This window comes from Aegilops tauschii, chromosome 2 (genome assembly GCF_002575655.3).
Source record: "Aegilops tauschii subsp. strangulata cultivar AL8/78 chromosome 2, Aet v6.0, whole genome shotgun sequence".
Taxonomy (NCBI): domain Eukaryota; kingdom Viridiplantae; phylum Streptophyta; class Magnoliopsida; order Poales; family Poaceae; genus Aegilops; species Aegilops tauschii.
The window spans coordinates 16,677,485-16,701,656 of record NC_053036.3 but is presented as its reverse complement, the minus strand read 5'-3'; the positions used below and the strand labels follow the sequence as shown (position 1 = coordinate 16,701,656).

General features: G+C 44.1%; 2 protein-coding genes and 1 pseudogene across 3 annotated transcripts; 2 read left to right on the top strand and 1 right to left on the bottom strand.

The window, feature by feature from the left end:
• Window positions 1-8,808: 8,808 nt before the first annotated feature.
• LOC141041919 (basic blue protein-like) lies at window positions 8,809-10,040 on the bottom strand. Its single transcript, XM_073509494.1, has 2 exons — window positions 9,878-10,040; window positions 8,809-9,794 (listed from the first exon to the last, which is right to left on the bottom strand). The coding sequence occupies exons 1-2, from the start codon at window positions 10,029-10,031 to the stop codon at window positions 9,586-9,588; spliced, it is 363 nt and encodes a 120-aa protein (XP_073365595.1). The 5' UTR covers window positions 10,032-10,040; the 3' UTR covers window positions 8,809-9,585.
• Window positions 10,041-13,338: 3,298 nt separating this feature from the next.
• Window positions 13,339-14,890, top strand: LOC109764574 (uncharacterized; annotated as a pseudogene).
• Window positions 14,891-20,770: 5,880 nt separating this feature from the next.
• LOC109764577 (uncharacterized protein At4g15970) lies at window positions 20,771-23,972 on the top strand. 2 transcript variants are annotated; one of them, XM_020323379.4, is made up of 2 exons: window positions 20,771-21,370; window positions 23,009-23,972. In XM_020323379.4, exons 1-2 carry the CDS (start codon window positions 21,074-21,076, stop codon window positions 23,858-23,860), a joined length of 1,149 nt encoding a protein of 382 aa, XP_020178968.1. In that variant the 5' UTR covers window positions 20,771-21,073; the 3' UTR covers window positions 23,861-23,972. The 2 variants fall into 2 exon arrangements, with proteins under 2 accessions (XP_020178968.1, XP_045088417.1); XM_045232482.2 differs by having other exon boundaries at window positions 20,799-21,370; window positions 23,012-23,972.
• The last annotated feature ends 200 nt before the right edge of the window (window positions 23,973-24,172 follow it).

Below are 24,172 nucleotides of genomic sequence, written 5' to 3'. Positions count from 1 at the left end.
GAGATGCTAGCAACGAGAGAGAGGGAGTGCATCTTCATACCCTTGAAGATCGCTTAGCGGAAGCGTTACAAGAACGCGGTTGATGGAGTCGTACTCGCGGCGATTCAAATCGCGGAAGATCCGATCCAAGTGCCGAACGGACGGCACCTACGCGTTCAGCACACGTACAGCCCGGGGACGTCTCCTCCTTCTTGATCCAGCAAGGGGAGAGGAGAAGTTGAGGGAGAGCTCCGGCAACACGACGGCGTGGTGTGGAGCTTCTGGTATTTCTGCAGGGCTTCGCCAAGCACTACGGAGGAGGAGGAAGAGTTGGAGGAAGGAGGGGCTACGCCAGGCAAGGGGTCCGGCTGCCCTCTATCTCCCTCACTATATATAGGGGGAAGGGGGGTGGAGGAGGCACCCTACGGTTCCCTAGGGGAGGGGCGGCGGCCACAGGGGAAACCCTATATGGGTTTGGGCGCCCCCACCCCTAGGAAACTTGCCCCCCAAGCCGGGAGGAGTGGCTGCCCTAGGGGAGGCGCTCCCACCTCTCCACGTTACGTGAGATGGGGTGGGAGGGGCGCACAGCCCCTTAGTGGGCTGATGTGCCCCCTCCCCTTGGCCCATAAGGCCCCCCAACGCTTGTCGGGGCCTCCGAAACCCCTTTCGGACGCGCTGGTCGTCACCCGGTACTCCCAGAACAATTTCGGACTCCAATACCCTTCGTCCAATATATCGATCTTCACCTCCGGACCATTCTGGAGTTCCTCGTCACGTTCGGGATCTCATCCGGGACTCCGAACAACCTTCGGTAACCACATACTATTTCCCATAACAACTCTAGCATCACCGAACCTTAAGTGTGTAGACCCTACGGGTTCGGGAACCATGTAGACATGATCGAGACGTTCTCCGGCCAATAACCAACAGCGGGATCTGGATACCCATGTTGGCTCCCACATGTTCCATGATGATCTCATCGGATGAACCATGATGTCGGGGATTCAATTAATCCCGTATACAATTCCCTTTGTCCACCGGCATGTTACTTGCCCGAGATTCGATCGTCGGTGTCCCAATACCTCGTTCAATCTCGTTACCGGCAAGTCTCTTTACTCGTTCCGTAACGCATGATCCCGTGGCTAACTCATTAGTCACATTGAGCTCATTATGATGATGCATTACCGAGTGGGCCCAGAGATACCTCTCCGTCATACGAAGTGACAAATCCCAGTCTTGATTCGTGCCAACTCAACAGATACTTTCGGAGATACCTGTAGTGCACCTTTATAGCCACCCAGTTACGTTGTGACGTTTGGTACACCCAAAGCATTCCTACGGTATCCGGGAGTTGCACAATCTCATGGTCTAAGGAAATGATATTGACATTAGAAAAGCTCTAGCAAAACGAACTAAACGATCTTGTGCTATGCTTAGGATTGGGTCTTGTCCATCACATCATTCTCCTAATGATGTGATCCCGTTATCAATGACATCCAATGTCCATGGTCAGGAAACCATAACCATCTATTGATCTACGAGCTAGTCAACTAGAGGCTTACTAGAGACATGTTGTGGTCTATGTATTCACACATGTATTACGGTTTCCAGTTAATACAATTATAGCATGAACAATAGACAATTATCATGAACAAGGAAATACAATAATAACCATTTTATTATTGCCTCTAGGGCATATTTCCAACAGTCTCCCACTTGCACTAGAGTCAATAATCTAGTTCACATCACTATGTGATTGTAATGAATCCAACACCCATGGGGTTTGTTCATATCTCGCTTGTGAGAGAGGTTATTAGTGAACGGGTCTGAACCTTTCAGATCCGTGTGTGCTTTACAAATCTCTATGTCATCTTGTAGAAGCAGCTACCACGCGCTACTTGGGGCTATTCCAAATAACTGCTCTACTATATGAATCCGGTTTACTACTCAGACTCATCCGGATTAGTGTCAAAGTTTGCATCGACATAACCCTTTCCGACGAACTCTTTTACCACCTCCATAATCGAGAAAATTCCTTAGTCCACTAGTTACTAAGGATAAATTCGACCGCTGTCATGTGATCCATTCCTGGATCACTCTTGTACCCCTTGACTGACTCATGGCAAGGCACACTTCAGGTGCGGTACACAGCATAGCATGCTATCGAGCCTACGTCTAAATCATAGGGGACGACCTTCGTCCTTTCTCTCTCTTCTGCCGTGGTCAGGTCTTGAGTCTTACTCAATATTCACACCTTGTAACACAACCAATGACTCCTTATTTGTTGATCTATTTTGAACCTTCAAAATCTTGTCACGGTATGTATTCATTTGAAAGTACTATTAGGCGTTTTTTATCTATCCTTATAGATCTTGATGCTCAATGTTCAAGTAGCTTAATCTAGGTTTTCCATTGAAAAACACTTTTCAAATAACCCTGTCTGCTTTCCAGAAATTCTACATCATTTCTGATCAACAATATGTTAACAACATATACTCATCAAAAATTCTATAGTGCTCCCACTCACTTCTTTGGAAATACAAGTTTCTCATAAACTTTGTATAAACCTAAAATCTTTGATCATCTCATCAAAGCGTACATTCCAACTCCGAGATGCTTACTCCAGTCCTTAGAAGGATTGCTGGAGCTTTGTGTACTTATTAGCATCTTTCAGGATTGACAAAACCTTCTGGTTGTATCACATACAACCTTTCCTCAAGAAAATCGTTGAGGAAACAATGTTTTGACATCCTATCTGCAAGATTTCATAAATAATGCAGTAACTGCTAATATAATTCCAACACACTCTTAGCATCGCTACGAGTGAGAAAGTATCATCGTAGTCAACTCCTTGAACTTGTCGGAAAACATCTTAACGAAAAGTCGAGCTTTCTTAATGGTGACACTTACCACCATTGTCCGTCTTCCTTTTAAAATCCATCTGCACCCAATAGCCTTACGACCATCAAGTAGTTCTTCCAAAGTCTACACTTTGCTTTTATACATGGATCCTCTCTCGGATTTTATGGCCTCGAGCCATTCGTCGGAATCCGGACCCACCATCGCTTCTTCATAGCTCGTAGGTTCATTGTTGTCTAGAAACATGACTTCCAAGACAGGATTACGTACCACTCTGAAGTAGTACGCATCCTTGTCGACCTACGAGGTTTGGTAGTGACTTGATCCGAAGTTTCATGATCACTATCATAAGCTTCCACTTAAATTGGTGTAGGTGCCACAGGAACAACTTCCTGTGCCATGCTACACACTAGTTGAAGTGACGGCTCAATAACCTCATCAAGTCTCCACCATCCTCCCACTCAATTCTTTCGAGAGAAACTTTTCCTCGGGAAAGGACCCGATTCTAGAAACAATCCCTTTTGCTTCTGGATCTGAGACAGGAGGTATACCCAACTGTTTTTAGGTGTCCTATGAAGATGCATTTATCCGTTTTGGGTTCGAGCTTATCAGCCTGAAACTTTTTCACATAAGCGTCACAGCCCCAAACTTTTAAGAAACGACAGCTTAGGTTTTTCTAAACCATAGTTGATACGGTGTCGTCTCAACGGAATTGCGTGGTGCCCTATTTAAAGTGAATGCGGTTGTCTCTAATGCCTAACCCATAAACGATAGTGGTAATTCGATAAGAGACATCATGGTATGCACCATATCCAATAGGGTGCAGTTATGATGTTCGGACACACCATCACACTATGGTGTTCCGGGCGGTATTAGTTGTGAAACAATTTCCACAATGTCTTAATTGTGTGCCAAACTCATAACTCAGATATTCATCTCTATGATCATATCATAGACATTTTATCCTCTTGTCACGACGATCTTCAACTTCACACTGAAATTACTTAAACCTTTCAATAATTCAGACTTGTGTTTCATCAAGTAAATATACTTAGCATCTACTCAAATCATCTGTGAAGTAAGAACATAACGATATCCACTGCGTGCCTCAACACTCATTGGACTTCACACATCAAAATGTATTTCTTCCAACAAGTTGCTTTCTTGTTCCATCTTACTAAAAAATGAGGCCTTTCAGTCGTCTTGCCCATGTGGTATGATTTGCATGTCTCAAGTGATTCAAAATCAAGTGAGTCCAAACGATCCATCTGTATGGAGTTTCTTCATGCATATATACCAATAGACATGGTTCGCATGTCTCAATCTTTTCAAAAACGAGTGAGTTCAAAGATCCATCAACATGGAGATTCTTCATGTGTTTTATACCAATATGACTCAAATGGCAGTGCCACAAGTATGTGGTACTATCATTACTATCTTATATCTTTTGGCATGAACATGTGCATCACTACGATCGAGGTTCAATAAACCATTCATTTTAGGTGCAAGACCATTGAAGGTATTATTCAAATAAATAGACAAACCATTATTCTCCTTAAATGAATAATTGTATTGCGATAAACATAATCCAATCATGTCTATGCCCAACGCAAACACCAAATAACAATTATTTAGGTTTAACACCAATCCCGATGGTAGAGGGAGCGTGCGATGTTTGATCACATCAACCTTGGAAACACTTCCAACACATATCGTCATCTCTCCTTTAGCTAGTCTCCGTAGCCTTTTATTTCGAGTTACTAACACTTAGCAACCGAACCGGTATTTATTACCCTAGTGCTACTAGGAGTACTAGTAAAGTACACAATAATATAACGTACATTCAAAATACTTCTGTCGACCTTGCCAGCCTTCTCATCTACCAAGTATCTAGGGTAGTTCTGCTTCAGTGACCATTCCCCTCATTATAGAAGCACTTAGTCTCGGGTTCAGGTTCAACCTTGGGTTTCTTCACTAGAGCAGCAACTGATTTGCCGTCTCATGAAGTATCCCTTCTTTCCCTTGCCCTTCTTGAAACTAGTGGTTTTACTAACCATCAACAATTGATGCTCCTACTTGATTTCTACTTTTGCGGTGTCAAACATCGCGAATAGCTCAAGGATCATCATATATATCCCTGATATGTTATAGTTCATCACGAAGCTATAGTAGCTTGGTGGCAGTGACTTTGGAGAACCATCACTATCTCATCTGGAAGATTAAATCCCACTCGATTCAAGCGATTGTTGTACTCAGACAATCTGAGCACATGCTCAACAATTGAGCTTTTCTCCCTTAGTTTGCAGGCTAAGAAACTTGTCGGAGGTCTCATACCTCTTGACGTGGGCACGATCCTGAAATCCCAATTTCAGTTCTCGGAACATCTCATATGTTCTGCGACGTTTCAAAAAATGTCTTCGCTGCCTCAATTCTAAACCGTTTAACATTACGCACTGAACTATCACGTAGTCATCAAAACGTGTATGTCAGATGTTCGCAACATCCACAGACGACGCTCGAGGTTCAGCACACCGAGCGGTGCATTAAGGACATAAGCCTTCTGCGCAGCAATGAGGATAATCCTCAGTTTACGGACCCAGTCCGCATAATTTCTACTATCAACTTTCAACTAAATTTTCTCTAGGAACATATCTTAAACAGTAGAACTAAAGCATAAGCTATGACATAATTTGCAAAGACCTTTTGATTATGTTCATGATAATTAAGTTCATCTAACCAAATTATTTAATGAACTCCCACTCAGATAGACATCCCTCTAGTCATCTAAGTGATACATGATCCGAGTCAACTAGGCCGTGTCCGATCATCACGTGAGACGGACTAGTCATCATCGGTGAACATCTTCATGTTGATCGTATCTACTATACGACTCATGTTCGACCTTTCGGTCTCTTGTGTTCCGAGGCCATGTCTGTACATGCTAGGCTCGTCAAGTCAACCTAAGTGTTTACATGTGTAAATCTGGCTTACACCCGTTGTATGCGAACGTTAGAATCTATCACACCTGATCATCACGTGGTGCTTCGAAACAACGAACCTTCGCAACGGTGCACAGTTAGGGGGAACATATCTCTTGAAATTTTAGTGAGGGATCATCTTATTTATGCTAGCATCGTTCTAAGAAAATAAGATGTAAACATGATAAACATCACATGCAAATCATAAAGTGACATGATATGGCCAATACCATCTTGCGCCTTTGATCTCCATCTACGAGGCGCGGCATGATCACATTGGTCACCGGCATGACACCATGATCTCCATCATCGTGTCTTCATGAAGTTGTCTCACCAACTATTACTTCTACTACTATGGCTAATGGTTAGCAATAAAGTAAAGTAATTACATAGCGTTTTTCATTGACACGCAGGTCATACAATAAATTAAGACAACTCCTATGGCTCCTGCCGGTTGTCATACTCATCGACATGCAAGTCATGATTCCTATTACAAGAACATGATCAATCTCATACATCACATATATATATATAATTCATCACATCCTTTTGGCAATATCACATCACATAGCATACCCTGCAAAAACAAGTTAGACGTCCTCTAATTGTTGTTGCATGTTTTACGTGGCTGCTATGGGTTTCTAGCAAGAACGTTTCTTACCTACGCAAAACCACAACAGTGATATGCCAATTGCTATTTACCCTTCATAAGGACCCTCTTCATCGAATCCGATTCGACTAAAGTGGGAGAGACAGACACACGCTAGCCACCTTATGCAACAAGTGCATGTCAGTCAGTGGAACCTGTCTCACGTAAGCATACGTGTAAGGTCGGTCCGGGCCGCTTCATCCCACAATGTCGCCGAATCAAGATAAGACTAGTAACGGTAAGCAAATTGAACAAATCATCGCCCATAACTACTTTGTGTTCTACTCGTGCATAGAATCTACGCATAGACCTAGCTCTGATACCACTGTTGGGGAACGTAGTAATAATTCAAAATTTTCCTACGTGCCACCAAGATCAATCTAGGAGATGCTAGCAACGAGAGAGAGGGAGTGCATCTTCATACCCTTGAAGATCGCTAAGCGGAAGCGTTACAAGAACGCGGTTGATGGAGTCGTACTCGCGGCGATTCAAATCGCGGAAGATCCGATCCAAGTGCCGAACGGACGGCACCTCCGCATTCAACACACGTACAGCCCGGGGACGTCTCCTCCTTCTTGATCCAGCAAGGGGAGAGGAGAAGTTGAGGGAGAGCTCCGGCAACACGACGGCGTGGTGGTGGAGCTTGTGGTATTTCTGCAGGGCTTCGCCAAGCACTACGGAGGAGGAGGAAGAGTTGGAGGAAGGAGGGGCTGCGCCAGGCAAGGGGTCCGGCTGCCCTCTATCTCCCTCACTATATATAGGGGGGAGGGGGTGGAGGAGGCGCCCTACGGTTCCCTAGGGGAGGGGCGGCAGCCACAGGGGAAACCCTATATGGGTTTGGGCGCCCCCACCCCTAGGAAACTTGCCCCCCAAGCCGGGAGGGGTGGCTGCCCTAGGGGAGGCGCCCCCACCTCTCCACGTTACGTGAGATGGGGTGGGAGGGGCGCACAGCCCCTTAGTGGACTGATGTGTCCCCTCCCCTTGGCCCATAAGGCCCCCCAACGCTTGTCGGGGCCTCCGAAACCCCTTTCGGACACGCTGGTCGTCACCCGGTACTCCCAGAACAATTCCGGACTCCAATACCCTTCGTCCAATATATCGATCTTCACCTGCGGACCATTCCGGAGTTCCTCGTCACGTCCGGGATCTCATCCAGGACTCCGAACAACCTTCGGTAACCACATACTATTTCCCATAACAACTCTAGCGTCACCGAACCTTAAGTGTGTAGACCCTACGGGTTCGGGAACCATGTAGACATGATCGAGACGTTCTCCGGCCAATAACCAACAGCGGGATCTGGATACCCATGTTGGCTCCCACATGTTCCATGATGATCTCATCGGATGAACCACGATGTCGGGGATTCAATTAATCCCGTATACAATTCCCTTTGTCCACCGGCATGTTACTTGCCCGAGATTCGATCGTCGGTATCCCAATACCTCGTTCAATCTCGTTACCGGCAAGTCTCTTTACTCGTTCCGTAACGCATGATCCCGTGGCTAACTCATTAGTCACATTGAGCTCATTATGATGATGCATTACCGAGTGGGCCCAGAGATACCTCTCCGTCATACGAAGTGACAAATCCCAGTCTCGATTCGTGCCAACTCAACAGATACTTTCGGAGATACCTGTAGTGCACCTTTATAGCCACCCAGTTACGTTGTGACGTTTGGTACACCCAAGGCATTCCTACGGTATCCGGGAGTTGCACAATCTCATGGTCTAAGGAAATGATACTTGACATTAGAAAAGCTCTAGCAAAACGAACTACACGATCTTGTGCTATGCTTAGGATTGGGTCTTGTCCATCACATCATTCTCCTAATGATGTGATCCCGTTATCAATGACATCCAATGTCCATGGTCAGAAAACCATAACCATCTATTGATCAACGAGCTAGTCAACTAGAGGCTTACTAGGGACATGTTGTGGTCTATGTATTCACACATGTATTACGGTTTCCAGTTAATACAATTATAGCATGAACAATAGACAATTATCATGAACAAGGAAATACAATAATAACCATTTTATTATTGCAACTGTAAAGGAGCTATTTCGCATCTTCCTTAATGTTCAAGATGTTAAAATAATGTGTCGAATATTCAGTGTATAGGTTGTGCTATCGACTTGTAATTAGCGGTAGGTTAGATGTTTGAGTCGGACATGTGTATCCTGGGACTATTATATATAGTCATCACGGGTAGCCAAATAGACTAGACATAAGTTATAGGCTAGCTAAGACAGAGATCACGAGAGGGACAGTACGGGCGTCCGTGGCAGGGGTGACCGGACCGGCCGTGGCGCGGTGGTCGGAGCGCTGTCTTGTGGCCTTGGTGGCTTACCACAGATTGTATCATGTGATTTGGTACATGGGTAGGTGTGCCCGTAGTCATGTCCCGGGGATGTAGCCATATTGGTGAATCTCGTTAACAAATCTCAGTGTCATTGCTTGTGCTTGTGTGATTTCTTGTGCTCGACACATGGACGGTGGCCTCAAATTATTCTAACACAATGTATGGTCAGTAGAATGAAAGAAACTTGTATCTAGTGTTTTTTTTATTTCAGTTTTGGAAATATTACATCCACAACCGAAATCACAGAAATACAGTTAGTTTTAGTGTTTTTAGTTTGCATTTTGCCCAGAGGGCTGAAACATTCACCTGAAATTCGATGTATTATTTGAAAACTTTGAAAAATACTTTAAGAACATCTGAATTCCTGTGCATTACTGAAATTTCAAAAAATTTGTTCAAAAGGTAAATATTTCAGTGTCCACTGAAATTACTTAAATTCATCCACGTTTCACTTAAAGTGAAAACCAACTAGTCGTATACTTCCACTAGTGGTATGCTTCCACTGGCTCTTCCGAATAGATATTGGTCCCCTAAAAAATAAAACAATAGATGTTGCCGTAGCAAGGTGTCATGAATACATAATGAATCAGTCTTAAAAGAAACATGTTGAAGAATGAAGATACTAAACAAGTAGGAGACTTGAGCCAAGCATCAATTTACTTCATCTGCCATCATTCTGTCTTGAGCTCGCACCTTACAGACTTAGTACAAAGATACTAAACATGTACGTATCATGAGAGGGATCATGTCTATCTATTGGACAGTGATGGCTATCTTCATGCCATTCTCACAGTGTAAAGGAGTTTTCACATAACATATGAAGAAGAATCTTCCACTGCTGGTGACCTTAATGTGGTCATTGCCGGAGCGGTAGGTCGGCGATGGGCGAGAGACCGTGCATGCGTTGTAGTCTTCTTCTGAGACCTGCACCACGTTGTGCGCAATTGCCTTGTACTTGAACACTGCATGTATTAGTATTAGTTATAAACACAAGATTACATATCAGAATTAAAAAATAGCCAATCACTTGATTTAGAGTTCTCACCAAGCACATCGCCGACCTTGATTGGCTTGTCATCCCCCCAATTGGAGATGCTGAAGAACCATCCGTCCTGGCGACCCACGTTCCATTCCTTGCTGTGGACGACGGTGGTTGTGCACAAAATAGCCAGAAGCAGCACCAGAAGGGCGGGTACCATGGTTCCTCGTGCAAGGTAATTCTTAATGTTCTCAAATAAATAGTGATGATAATCTTCCTTTAAGTGAGACAAATCCGATGTGCAACATTAATTTGTAGACAATCAAATCCTATCAATGCAAATGGATGAGGATGCATTTTATTTCCTTCTTGAAGATATAGTGAACTTTTTTACATGTGTTAATTGTATGTCAAATAATTATGTATACTAGTAGTATTTAATGATATATTTATAGTAACCCAAATTTGGAATGCAGAAATATCTCTAGTACACAGAGTTTGCTAAGGCGACATTTAAAACATGCTAACAAAGGATGGTCGGAAACCATGATTTGTGATTGTGTACCCAAATCAGTTGACATTGTAAATGGAGTTTGAATAACGTGTCGGGTTCATATAAGAATTTTATACTAGGGTAGTTTGGAATATTGGAAATGAAAATATAGGTTAACTTTATTTTAGATTATTATATGATTTTTCCCTCCTTAGATGGTGAAATATGCCACATAGTTTTACCGTCAACCAGTTGAGCATTTGTAAGGAACAAAATACAGATTCACTAAAGAAAGATCAGTCAACATTTATACCATCTCATCATGTAGCATTGCTAATGAAGAATAATTGTTTTGTAGATCCTCATCTGAGTTATGGTTCTAAGACGGATGTGCAAGTGCGAACCGAGTGTAGCTTAGATGATCAGGCTCCTTGTGGTGGAACCAAACTACCAAGCTTCAAGTCCTAGACTTGACACTACTATTCATATTTTTTTTAAAATTTATTTCAGACTTTCCTATGATATTCGTTTAGTGGTAGAGGACATTCCAGTCAACTATGGAATGTCTCGGAGGTTTTTTTTTTAGCAAAACAAGCTAGGCTTTATTATTCAGTTACGTTTACAGATATAGCAACCGAGTCATGAGGAAGACCAAGCCATAGATGCCTCCCTTGAGGTAGAGAAACACCAAACCTAGCAAGCCTATGAGCATCAACATTGGAAGCTCGAGGTTCGAAACAAAAAATACACGAAGAAAAACCTTGAAGACTCTCAAAAATTTCTTTTATAACTCCTCCATCCTCTCCTCCTACACCTTGATGGATGTGGCAGATGCATTGCTGGCAATCCGAAGCTACTTGAATATACTGCATTCCTAGATCTTGAGCCAAAGCAAGTGCTTCCCTGCAAGCAAGAGCTTCCAGTATAGCTGGGTTGACAAGACCATGTATAGCTAACAAAGATGACCCAAGATATGCTCCGTCTCGATTTCGGCAGACTGCAGCCGCTGCTCCCATGTTGTGATGAACGGACACAACCGCATCCACATTAATTTTAACATATCCCTCAATTGGTGCAATCCATCTTCCTCTGCCATGGCTATCTTGTTGCACTGTTATCACACGTCCTTCTTGCCCAATATTTAACTGATCAAGTTCTGTGATAAAATTCCGAACAAAAGCATGTGTGTCATATGGGCTCTGAGTAATTGACTCATGAATCAGTTTTCTTCTTGCATGCCATATTGCCCATAACGTGACTGCCATACGAACAAACTCATCATGTTTGAGAACCTTCAGCATAGCGAACAACCAATTTTTAGCTGATGGTTCACTTGTTGCTATCATGTGCTCCAACAAGTCATGATCCACTAGCACCCACACGCAGCGCGCCATCGTACACTCGAGCAGGTTGTGACGCCATGAGTCCCGAGCACTGCAGACATAGCACTCTTCCTTATGCGACATATTTCTATTTTTCCGCACATCTTCGGTGGGGATAGAATTCTTGGCTAACCTCCATAGAAACATTTTAATCTTTGCAGGTATCATAACATTCCAGAGGGAGGTCCAAGATTTACTCATATTGGTCGTATTAGACGTACCTGGTCGTTCTTCTAGCCAGTCTTCCCTCCTCTTTTTTATCTCCACTACCATCTTATATGCAGAGCGAACAGAAAAAATCCCTTTCTTCTCAAAACCCCATGACCAGAAATCGTCTATGTTTCTTGTATAGACTGGAATTTGCAAGATCGCATCTGCATCATATGGTAAGAACACCTGTTGGATCAGCTAGGCATTCCATCTAGCATTTCCATGGTCCATTAGCTCGGACACTAATTGTGGAGGTTGAGCAATCAATGAAACAATGGGTCTCATATTTTCTGTCCGTGGAATCCAGTTCTTGGTCCAAATATCCGTCGTAGTTTCAATACCCACCCAAGTTCAGCTGTCAAAATGTCTCGGAGGTGGAGGTGCTCATAGGATAGGGCTCCCGAAATAAATTTACATGGACTACTTGGACTATAGCGTACATGGGCTGAAAGCATGAAGTCTAATGGGCTTGGTCCATTCGTACTATAAACAACTACGGATCCACTCCGCTGACTTCCACTCTCCAAGCAATCGCTACCCATAAATGACGTGAGAGCTCATAGGCACATGACAGACTCCCCTGCTTGCGGTATCTGTGGCTCGCCAGATTCATGGAGACATTCACTGATCAATTGTACGATGTCACGTTGCATTTGGGCCCTGGTTGATGATGAGATGGCACAACAATTGATATCAACCACGGAGCCCAGCGCCAAGAACTGGCTGTTCACATTGATGGAGCTTTTGTCACATGAAATGTTTGTCAAACTTTCAGTTACATTATGGGCGATCTGGACAGCCCGTCGGAAGGCTATACATGAAGGCATATTTCAAAGCCCTCACGCTACATACTCCTTTGTCAATAGGTATATTGAAGAACTAGGAATGATTTTTGGGAAGGAAGAGATGAGGCCAACTGAACCTCCAGTGTAGGGACGAGCGTCGAGACCCAGGCGACCACCTACGGGCTTTCATAAAATTCATGTGGATGCAGCAACACGCCAAGGCAGAGGTGGAGCCGTTTCAGCTGTTTGTAGAGATGGCAACGGCAACTTCGTTGGCAGTTCAGCTCTGGTGATAGTAGGTGTTCAGGATCCAGCAACACTTGAAGCCATCGCTGTGAGGGAAGCTCTATCACTTGCGGCGGATATGCATATTCATAACTTGGTGGTATCTTCGGATTGCAAGCAAGTGATCATGGACCTAAAGAGCGATTCGGCAGGAAGATATGGAGCGATCATTAAGGAAGTCAAGCTCCAAGCAACTCTTTTCAACTGTAATTTTATTTTTGAAAGTCGTAGGGTTAATGTTGAGGCTCATAAACTAGCCAAGTATTCTCTTACTCTTGGTCCGGGACGGCACATTTGGTTCGGCCACTCCCATGACCAACAATGTATCCCACATTCTGTGGTCTATGATGAATAAAACTTAGTTTCCCCTAAAAAAAGCAATTAGCAGCGAAACCTCCGTCGATCCCCTCCACGGCCGCCGCCGCCGCCGCCGCCGCCACCACCACCACCATCGCCACCGTCGCCGACGGAACCACAACCATATCCTCGCTGGGCCAAGACCAGCTCCTCGAGATCTTCCTCCGGCTGCCCAACCTGCCGGCCCTCGTTCGCGCCGCGCTCACCTGCCGCTCCTGGCTCGGCGCCGTCCGCTCCTCCCGGCCCTTCCGCCGCCTCTTCCGCGCCCTCCACCCGGCGCCCCTCCTCGGGATCTTCCTCGAGGTCGACAACACCACCGCCCCCTCCTTCGCCCCCCTGCGCCGCTCAGATCCGGACGTCTCCACCGCCCTCCGCCGCGGCGACTTCTTCCTCACCTCCCTCCCGACGACGGCGCGCCCCCGTGCTGGACCGTCACGGACTGCCGCGACGGCTACATCCTCATGTGGAACTCGCTCTGGGCCGTGGCCGCGGTGAACCCCATGACCTGGGCTGCGGACATCATCTCGCTGCCCGACGATGTCGCGGTCGGGAGCCTCACCGGTTTCGTCTTCCTTGCTTCCATCTGCTGTGTCCCGAGGAGAGCTCCAGGTCGTTCGGCGTGGTCTGCGTCGGCGCCGACGTGTCTAGGGTTCGCGCTGCCGTCTTCTCGTCGGAGACGAGGGATTGGGTCGTCCACCCGTGGGTGGAAATCGGCGGTGAGCACGGCCTAAATTACGGTGCTGGGACGCTGGTGAATGGCTCTGTTTACTGCCCTTTCTATGAGGACAGCCGTGTGATTAGGATAAACACAGCCACCATGGATGTCTCCTCTCTGGATCTACGCTCATTACCCTCATGGATAATTGATTACGGGCAGGTCGATTTCATCGTTGGGGACACTAAGGATGGAGAGCTCTGCATGCTATATGCATCTGATGATTTTCACCTCCATGTTTGGATCCGTGGTGTGGACGGTGATGGAATTGGGGTTTGGGTGCAGCAGCTCATACCCTCTTTGAGCGCACAGATTGAGCGGACGACCGGGGAATCGGAGGGCAAACTCAGAGTTGTGCAAGCTAGGTCTGGATGCGTGTACTTGTACATGTCATGCATAACCCCTATTGGCACACAACGCTGCTGGTTATTCTACCATTCATTGGGGACCACGGAGATTGAGTTACTGATCCATGGGACATTTCATGACCGTGCCTATCTGTATATTATGGCCTGGCCTCCGTGTTTGATTGGTGATGATGAGGGCACTGGGCATGAAGTTGAAGGTTCTCACTGAAATCTGCAGCTGTTCGTCGTATGCGGAAATGAATGTAAAGTTGTCGGTATGAGTTTACAATTATTAGTTACTTTGTTGATGCAAAATAAGTATCTAGTTGTCACTGAAATCTGGAAGATAGTGCCTTTGTATATTAAGTAATGGTTATGCTCATACAAACCTTTAGGTGCTTTAAGACTATTGCTGCAAATCTGGAGATAATGAATCTTATTGTAGATTGGATTTTCATCTGTTGCAACTCTCTATGGAATACTGCTATGGTATCTTTGCTGCTAAGTCCCATTGCTTAATTTGTGTCTACCGTTTGTGTTTGTGTTTGTCATTTACTGAGAGAAAAACACAGGACTGCTAGTTCTGGGAAGTAATCATAATAAACTCTGAATGAAATGAACTTTTTGACATGCATATGTGATTCTAACAAGGATCCCTTCATAAACTTGTTCTTTTTACTGTACAATCTATTTGCCTTTTAGGTTACAAATTTTATTTTATTTCAACCTTGTTGTTCTTTGTTGCACGCACAGCTAATAATATAAATCAGCTTTTAAGTGCTTAATTATTTTTTAGTATATTCCTGACCTAACTTTAATGGTGATGTAGTTACGTGCTACTCCCTCTGTAAAGAAATATAGTTGTTTCTCGGTTCACAATGTTAGGCAGTTGGTCCCTTGCTTGAATGGACATCGACGAGTTTTGAAAAATAGTTATTTGCATTCTTTCTGCATCTGGTGTAGCTCGGCGGTACTGTTTTGCTCTATATTACCTGCAGGTTATGTCCAGTTTTTGAAATTGTCGTATAAGATCACCTTGTTGCAAAAAAGCTGAATTTGAAAATGTCAAGTGTCAACTATGTTCCAGTTTCTTCAGAGCATAAGATCACCTTATTGCAACTTGCAAGAAAGTTATTGTGTTTTTCAATTGTTTTTTTAGAAGAGTAGAATCGCACAAGTTGCGTCCTAAAGCATAGCACCAAAGGGTAGAATTTGCACAAGGTTAACATGCCGCTTTGATGGAGACAAATACACTGCTTTTTTGACAGCAACAGCAGCAGCAGGGGAGATTTGCGTGTAAACTGCCAAGGTTGTCGTGCTCGGTGTCGAAGGCATTTATGTTGACTGATCATGGAAGTTGGGAATCAAATAATGCATTTGATTTGATTGGTTTGTAAAAAGAATATATTGCCAGATTGTCTCAGGTAGTGAGTGGTCAATGCTTAGAATGATATAGTGAGCCTGCTGCTTTGCCAAATATCATGAATCGTGTAATCTACTGTCGTTTCAGAACATTGAGTTATATAGTAAGTTCAAGCTTCAGTATGTTGTTTTCAAATAGAACATTTTTTGGCAAAGATTTCAGAATGGGTACACAGACGTGTTCAGGGGAATAGTGATTTCACACGCAGAGATGTGAATTTGAGGGAATTCTCACCTATGAATCGGTGATATTCAGATACGTTGAAATTATTGGCGCAATGCTGGAGTTTAATGAGTTTTATGGAAGTTTGCAGTTTTTTCCCATCTGCTGCATACTTTGTGTGGAACACTGCTATGGCTTATTGAATCTTTGAACATGCATATGTGCTTTTAACAAGAATCCCTTCATACATATTATTGTTTTACTAGCAAGATCTGCTAACTGGAGGCAACAACTTCCTTGTGACTTCTTATACTTGTATTTCTGGCGGCTTTAGTTGTGACTAGTTATAATTTTCATTTCAGCAGTTGATTGATGCATTGGTGGAATAGATATCAAGGCATCTTGAAAGTTATAGCAAAAATTGAGTAAAATGAAATTCTAAACATGTATCTGTGCTTCTAGCAAGAATTCTAAATATACCATTTACTAGCAAGAATTGTGAATTGTCATCCTTGTATTGCAGAAGCTTCTAATTTTTTTAGAATGAGTTTCTTCAAGTTATGGTTGTTCCTGCTGCATATGCCCAACTAATATCATGATTTAGCTTGTACCGAGTGCTTGACTAGTAAAATTCGAATATCATGATTTAGCTTGTACCAAGTGCTCTTGCCGAGGCTTACTGGTGACTTGCCATACTTCCTCCAGTCCGAATTAATTATTGACGCTAAGTTAGTACAACTTTGTACTAAAGTTATACCAAGTCAGCGTCAATTAATTTGGATCGGATGTGGTACTTGTATTTGGTGGCTTTTCATTTTTTTTTCTTCCGCATCTGTATGTACATGTAGATATCTTTAGGGATGAAATCCATGCCATGTGTTGTGACAGATATGTATTTAGAAGAATTGTTTTATTTCCCCCCTCAAGTAGGTAGTTTTGAGGTGCTATACTGTTTGTACTGCTTTGCTGATCAGCATGTGATGTATCTATGCAACCTATCACTCTTTTAACACTGTAGCTATGATTAATTGTTTGTTTCATTCTGTTAATACAACAGTGGGAGAGGGGCATATCCCATTTTAAGTTGAGAGATCAGTTCTTGGATGCCCCTTCTGGTTGCAAAGCTTTGGTCCGGATGCTGCTCCGGGACAGATCCGCTGGAGCAAAACAATGCACATTGCTCAAAGATCAATGTGAAGATGGACCCTCCGATGAGGGTGCGCCTGATTCATAAGCTGTTTTTGTGGAGACACTGACGAGATGATTGAAACTGTAATGGAAATATACTGAACCTGTTGCTAGTTGTTGGTAGCTCTTGCAAGAACAAGTGCACAACAAGGCATATGATGCAGTCTTTTTGTGGAATTGCTCCTCAACTTGCTAGATGTGCAAAAACAGCACTTATTTTAGCAGAAATGACGCGAATTCCTAATTGACGCACACTGCGTCGAGTCAGGTCGTTCACTCTGGGAGAGCGCGCGAGTAACTAGATTGGGCCAGCCCATTTAGCGATAGCATGTACCACAATGTATCTGTTTTTTTTTCTCTAATGTTCAAGTTCGTTTTTCTGCTATTTTCTTTACTGCCTTTTCTGTTTATTCTTCTTTCATTTTATTTTTTTCAAAAAATGTCATCAAAATTTAAATATTATTGTGTTCAAAATATGTTCCCAAAGTTTTGAAAAAGGATTCCCGTCCATGAAAAATGTTCACACATTTTAGAAAAATATTCATTTTTTATAAAATCACGTTTCTAAAATTTTCAGAATTATTTAAAAATGGTCACAAAAGTTTTAAGAAATTTCAAGTTTGGCAAAAGAAATGTTAAAATACATCTTTAAAAATGTTCTCAAATTCAAAATGTTTTACAATAAATCTCAAAATTTTAATGAATGATCACTTCTAGAAAAAACAACTCAAACTTTAAAAAATTACTTCCATAAATAATTTTTCTTATTTTCTGGAAAGAACCCGATTGAAAAAAACCACGTGAAAACAAAAAATCGTTAGAAAACTGACCAAGGAAAAAATGATGCGTTAACTAACTCGACTGAGTAGCTACAGTACTTTGAGCACTTGGTAAGGCTCGAGTTCCAACTTGCCAACTTTATCGATGATTCAGTTGTGTCAATAATATTGGTGAGCTCTCTATTATGCATGTTGAAACAGAAAAGTGTGTTCTTTATTATTTGATCTACTTGCATATCAAATAGGTATTGATCTTACCAGTGCCGATCGAGAATGTTGAAAGAATATTCTCGGCGATGAGTCTAGTGGAATTGAAGTTGAGAAATAGTATGGGTGATGATCTCTTGGACAATTGCGCAGTGAGATTTATTGAGCAAGATGTATTCTCGAGAGTAAATGAGAAGACATAGTTAGACCTTTTATGGCAATGCGAAAGCGCATAGTCACATAGTGTTGTCGTTTCTACATGGTGTATGGGTCGAGTAGGAGAGTATTAGGGAGATACAATGGTCATAACCGGTGGTAGCGATGGGTAATAATTATTAGAGGCGCTCAACCCAGTTGTTGCTCAAAATTGCGCGATTTTAAACAATTAGATTTTATGATTAGACGGCTGAGATGGTGTTTAAATCTGCTCTTCTGGTGCTTTTATATTGGTAGTAGATTTGCACGGATGGAGTTGGTTCTATAGGACCGGGTGACTGACCCCAATGGTTTTTGCAAGTCTTCCAATAAATGAAGTGTAGTTCATTTGTTACCATAGAACCCAATGTAATAGCTATACAATTTATTTTCTAGCTTTCCTGCCCAGCTATTTGAATTTTAATTTTCAAGTATGAAATATATTTCCTAAATGATATTTTTTTATTGCAAACACGTAAACTATAATATTGCGAGACTTGATTGCTTTTTTTTTGAATAAAGACACCCAAAGGGCATCTTAAATCTAATTAATAGCGAGCAAAACGAAGACTAGTACAATAGATAGACGACTAGATGTAGAGCTACCAGTAAAAAATAAAATTACATTAAAAAACATACTCGTCTTCTTCTTCCTCTCACTGAACGTCGCCCGCCAAAAAATGAAAATTTCACTGAACTAACAATAAAGAAAAGTGACACCTACGAACTCCCTCGCCGTACCAGGCTTTGAAGACTGCAACAGCCACTCGCCCGTTGAGACGAGATCTAAAAACCGTTGAAGCAGCATCGGTTGGAGCATCACCCCACGCAGAACTGGCTTGCAATCCTTCACCATCAGCACATAGGTTTGGAGATACGGGACCAAGCCACAAGTCAACACAAACGAAGACGTCGTAATCGCCACACCAACCAAAAACCAGCCAAAAGCTCCGCTTTTAGCCCCCCCCCCCCCCCTCCATTTTTGTTTCTGGGTCTGCCACTACAAACGTCTCGGCCGGTTCAAAATCAACAATAACCTGATGCAGTGCTAGCCGCCACCGCGCACTCACCAACCCTGGAATTTTCTACGGTTACGGATAGATGGCTCGGTCGGGGGCTCCGGCTTTAGATGTTGGGCTTAGGTGAGAGGTCTGGGTATGTGGCCCAGCTTGCACCCCTTCATCATTTGGATAGGAGTAGCGGCAGATGTTGCTAAGATAGCAGATTCAGGCATATTGTTGTTCTACTTTGTAAAGTCCTCGAGAATAATTAATAAAATGGCCGCATGCATCTCCCAGATGCAGAGGCCGGGGGTCATCCTCCTTTTTCTAAAAAAACATAGTGTCGTCGTTTTCTGCATAGCCCCGTGGTCGAGTAGGAGAAGATTAGGGAGATATAATGGTCATAACCAGTTGTAGTGGTGGGTAACTATTATTACAGGCGCTCAACGCGGTTGTTGCTCAACATTGGGCGATTTTAAACAATAAGATTTCATGGTTAGACGGATGAGATGGTGATTTAGACCTGCCCTTTTGATGCTTTTATAAGGGTGATAGGTTTGCACGGATAGAGTTGGTTCTATAGGACCGGGCGACTGACCCCAATGGCTTTTGCAAGTCCTCCAATAAATGAACACTAAGCATAGTTCATTTGTTAACATAGAACCCTATGTAATAGCCATACAATTTATATCTAACTTCCCCGCCCGGCTATTTGAATTTAATTTCTTAAATATGAAATATATTTCCTAAATGTTAAACTTTTTTTATGGAAACACCTAACTACTTCATCCGTCCCATAATATAAGAGTAGTCCTAAAGAACGCTCTTATATTGTGGGATGGAGGGAGTATAATATAAGACTTGCCTACTTTTTCTTAATGAAGACACCCAAAGTGCATCTTAAATCTCTTTAATATCGAGCAAAACAAAGACCAGTACAATGATAGACAACTAGATGTAGAGCTACCAGTAAAAAATAAAATTACATTAAAAAACATACTAGTCTTCTTCCTCCTCCGACTAAACGTCGCCCGCCGGAGATTGAAAAATGCACTGAACCAACAGTAAAGAAAAGTGACACTCACGAGCGCCCTCACCCTCACCGTACCAGGTTTTGAAGAAGACCGCAATAGCCACTCGTCCCTTAAGACGAGATCTAAAAATCGTTAAAGCAACATCGGCATCACCCCAGCACGAAGGTTCGGAGATACCCGGCCAAGCCACGGATCAACACAAACGAAGATGTCGTAATCGCCACACCAAAAGCTCTGCTTTTACCAAATATCACCCTCCATTTCTGTCTCTGGGTCTGCCACCACAAACGTCTCGGCCGGTTCAAAACAAACAACCAATAACCTGATGCAGTGCTAGCCGCCACCGCGCACTCACCAACCCTGGAATTTTCTACGGTTACGGACAGCTGCACCCACACACACAAACCCAACTCGACCACTCCCACACGCAGCCTGCCGTCGCTTCCCTCCCTCCCCTCGCGACAATTGTCTTGACCGATCCCGATCCCAACAACCCCACGCCACGACCGCCTCCATTATTCTTCCCACCCCACGCTCGCTCGCCGCCGCGCTTGAACCTCTCCCCGCACATGCCCACGCTGCCACGGCCAGCGCCTTATGCACGGCCGTAGCCGCCATATATAGAGCATCGTCCGTCTCTCTTCCTGGTCTGCCAGTCTGGCTACCTCGCTGCTGCGCCGCGTGCGCGCTTCGTCGTCGATGAAGTCGGCCACCTCCCTCCTGCTCGGCGCCGCGCTCGCCACCGCCTGCTTCCTGCTCTACACGTCCGTGGGCCGCGACCTCGGCGCGAGGACGCCGCCGGCGCCACGGTGGGCGCCGGAGAAGGGGGCAGGCGGCGCCGATCGGCCCAAGCAAGAGGTCGTCGTGAAAGTGGAGGAGGTGACTAAGGGCGTGGTTGCCAGCAGCGACGGCGGCGGCAGAGATGGTTCGTCACCGGAGCAGGAAAAGCAGCAACGGCAGCAGCAGATCGTGATGCCTGTGAACAAGCAACAGCAGGTTCGTCTTTGCTTTAGCTATATCACACAATTATATCAATAAAATGTTACGTAATTAGGAAACATAAACTTTTTTATCTCTGGTTTATATTCTGCATAGCTTGTTTTGTGCTTAATAAGAGTGAACATTGACTAATCACTTGTTATCCCATGATTTGTGCTAAGAAACTTAATTAACACACCCATTTGGCCATTTCTTAGTTATATGACCGACACCTAGCATTAGGAGAGCATCTTACCAAACACATGGCTCTGGCTGCGTCTAGACAGGGAATGCAACTTTTTCACGTCAAGACAGATGAATTATTTTCGCTTTACTTATCTCCGGTTCTCCTAAATGCCACTTGCCGATGTTGACGGTCCGGCTAGTGCCACTAGCATCATGTTACCCAAAACAATCAACTCTTTCTGTCTTCCACTTCTATACTACATCCGTTCCTAAATGTAAGTCTTTTTAGGATTTCACTACAAACTATATACTGATATATATCGATATATAGTGTAAATTCACTCATTTTGTTCCGTAGTTCATACTGGAATCTCTTAAATAATTTATATTTAGGAATGGAGGGAGTACAAAAAATGAGCATTCTTTATCCCACTTGTGAATGTAGAACTGATACCGCACCACACCCTTGTTTTTTTTACGATTTTTCTGATTTATACTAAAAAAGAGAGACATATATAGCATTATGGGTGTCCTGGTTTTTCGATGTGAAACACTTTGTCGATTGGGTGGAGATGGCTTGGACGGTCTGAGGTGTGACAATGTTGCACTTCATAAATCGCTAAACCAAATCTGAAAAGGTTATTAATCACGTCGGCGCATCATAAGGTGATCATGAAAGTCTAGTCCCTGCTAGCAATTGCACATGCCCAAGTAGGGGAACACAAGCCTGGTTTATATAAGGCACATGGGTCCATGTGGAGGTGACATGTAAAAACATGAACTGCTTTGGCAATTGTGTCATGCTCGGATGGAATTTGGAGACCTGGTCGGGACCATTGGAGACCTAATTCATTGCTGAATGCACAAGTTACCATCGTTTGAACTCAAGACTATGATAGTAGTCTAACTAGAATACAGTACATAGAAGACTTCATCGCTAGCTCTTACCTTCAAAAGCGACGTGAGAGAACTTCTTGTACAACGTCGACATATGTCTCATTGCTTAGCCATCATGTCTTGATCAAATGTAGCCGAAGTAGTGGTAGGTGTGGTCGTATCCACGATAGTAATGTCCTCGTAAGAGTATTTGTTGAAAATGCAAAGGGAAGTATTCCTAAAACTAGAATCATTCTAATACAAAAGTAGTTAGCACCTGCTTCACCATTGTTTAAGAGTTATTATTGTTCTACCGGTGACAAAATTCTGGCTTTGACAAGAATGTGAAGCACCATGTGAAAGGTACCTAAAAACAAGATGCCAACAAAAACAGACAGATCAAACAATCATAATACTTAATTCACATGACCAACTAGCATGCTGTATCATTTTAAACAAAGATGCTATGAATACTATTTGATTTAACTTTCATAATACTTTAAAATGTTTGTTTCCTTTTGTGTAATCTGTTTGTTTCATTATATGGGGAACTATGTGATTGTGTGTCAACTCTAAATGATTTCGCTGAAACAGCAGGACAAGCCCCAAGATCTGGCCGATCTGCTCCGACGAGCCGCGAACGCAGACCGGACCGTGCTGATGACGGCTCTCAACGAGGCATGGGCGGCACCGGGGTCGTTCCTGGACCTGTTCCTGGAGAGCTTCAAGCACGGCGAGAACACCGCGCACCTGGTGCAACACCTTCTCATAGTGGCCATGGACAAGAAAGCATTCGACCGGTGCAACGCCGTGCACCCCTTCTGCTACTGGTTCAGGGTGGAGGGCATGGACTTCGCGGCGGAGCAGAAGTACATGAAGGGGGACTACCTGGAGATGATGTGGAAGCGGAACCGGTTCCAGCAGACCATCCTGGAGCTAGGCTACACCTTCCTCTTCACCGACGTGGACATCCTGTGGTTCAGGGACCCGTTCCCGCGCATGTCCCCGGCGGCGCAGGTGGTCATGTCGTCGGACTTCTTCGTGGGCGACCCGGACTCGCCGGGGAACTACCCCAACGGCGGCCTCCTCTACGTCCGGTCCTGCGCCGGCAGCATCGGGTTCTACGAGCACTGGCAGGCGTCGCGCGCGCGGTTCCCGGGGATGCACGAGCAGTACGTGTTCGACAAGATCGTCAAGGAGGGCGTGCCGGGCCGCCTCGGCACCAGGGTGCAGTTCCTCGACACGGGCCGCTTCGGCGGGTTCTGCCAGCACGGCAAGGACCTGGGCAGGATCGTCACCATGCACGCCAACTGCTGCGTGGGGCTGGAGAACAAGCTGTTTGATCTCAAGAACGTGCTGGAGGACTGGAAGATCTATAAGAAGCGTGTCGCCGCCGGGAACACGGACTACTTCTCGTGGAGGGTGCCCGGGAGGTGCATACACTGATTGATTAGTTGCAAAAACAGAAATTGCAAACTCTGCTCTCTTGTTGTTTTTTTGTAGGATGTAAAGTTGCAAAGCTTTTTGAAAGATATAGAGAGGACTGAGATCGTGTCAAGGCTTTGGGTTTGGTTTTCTGTTTTTGTTTGCGCGCGTGATTGTTCAAGTGTTACGTGATGATCCTTTTTTTTTGACGGGGTGATGGGCCTTAAGTAAGTGAAAACTCAAAATCATTAATTGTGCCCCTTCTGAAGGTCACCCCATTTTTTTCGGGTGCTGACAAGTGGTGAACTGCAGGTGGGCCACTTATGCAATCTA

Bases quoted from the DNA above. Each gene is read 5' to 3' on its own strand.
- LOC141041919 (XM_073509494.1), bottom strand. From the start codon at position 10,031: ATGGTACCCGCCCTTCTGGTGCTGCTTCTGGCTATTTTGTGCACAACC. The intron at 9,795-9,877 runs GTGAGAACTCTA...TAATACATGCAG, and splicing joins CAAGGTCGGCGATGTGCTTG to TGTTCAAGTACAAGGCAATT.
- LOC109764577 (XM_020323379.4), top strand. From the start codon at position 21,074: ATGAAGTCGGCCACCTCCCTCCTGCTCGGCGCCGCGCTCGCCACCGCC. The intron at 21,371-23,008 runs GTTCGTCTTTGC...TCGCTGAAACAG, and splicing joins CTGTGAACAAGCAACAGCAG to CAGGACAAGCCCCAAGATCT.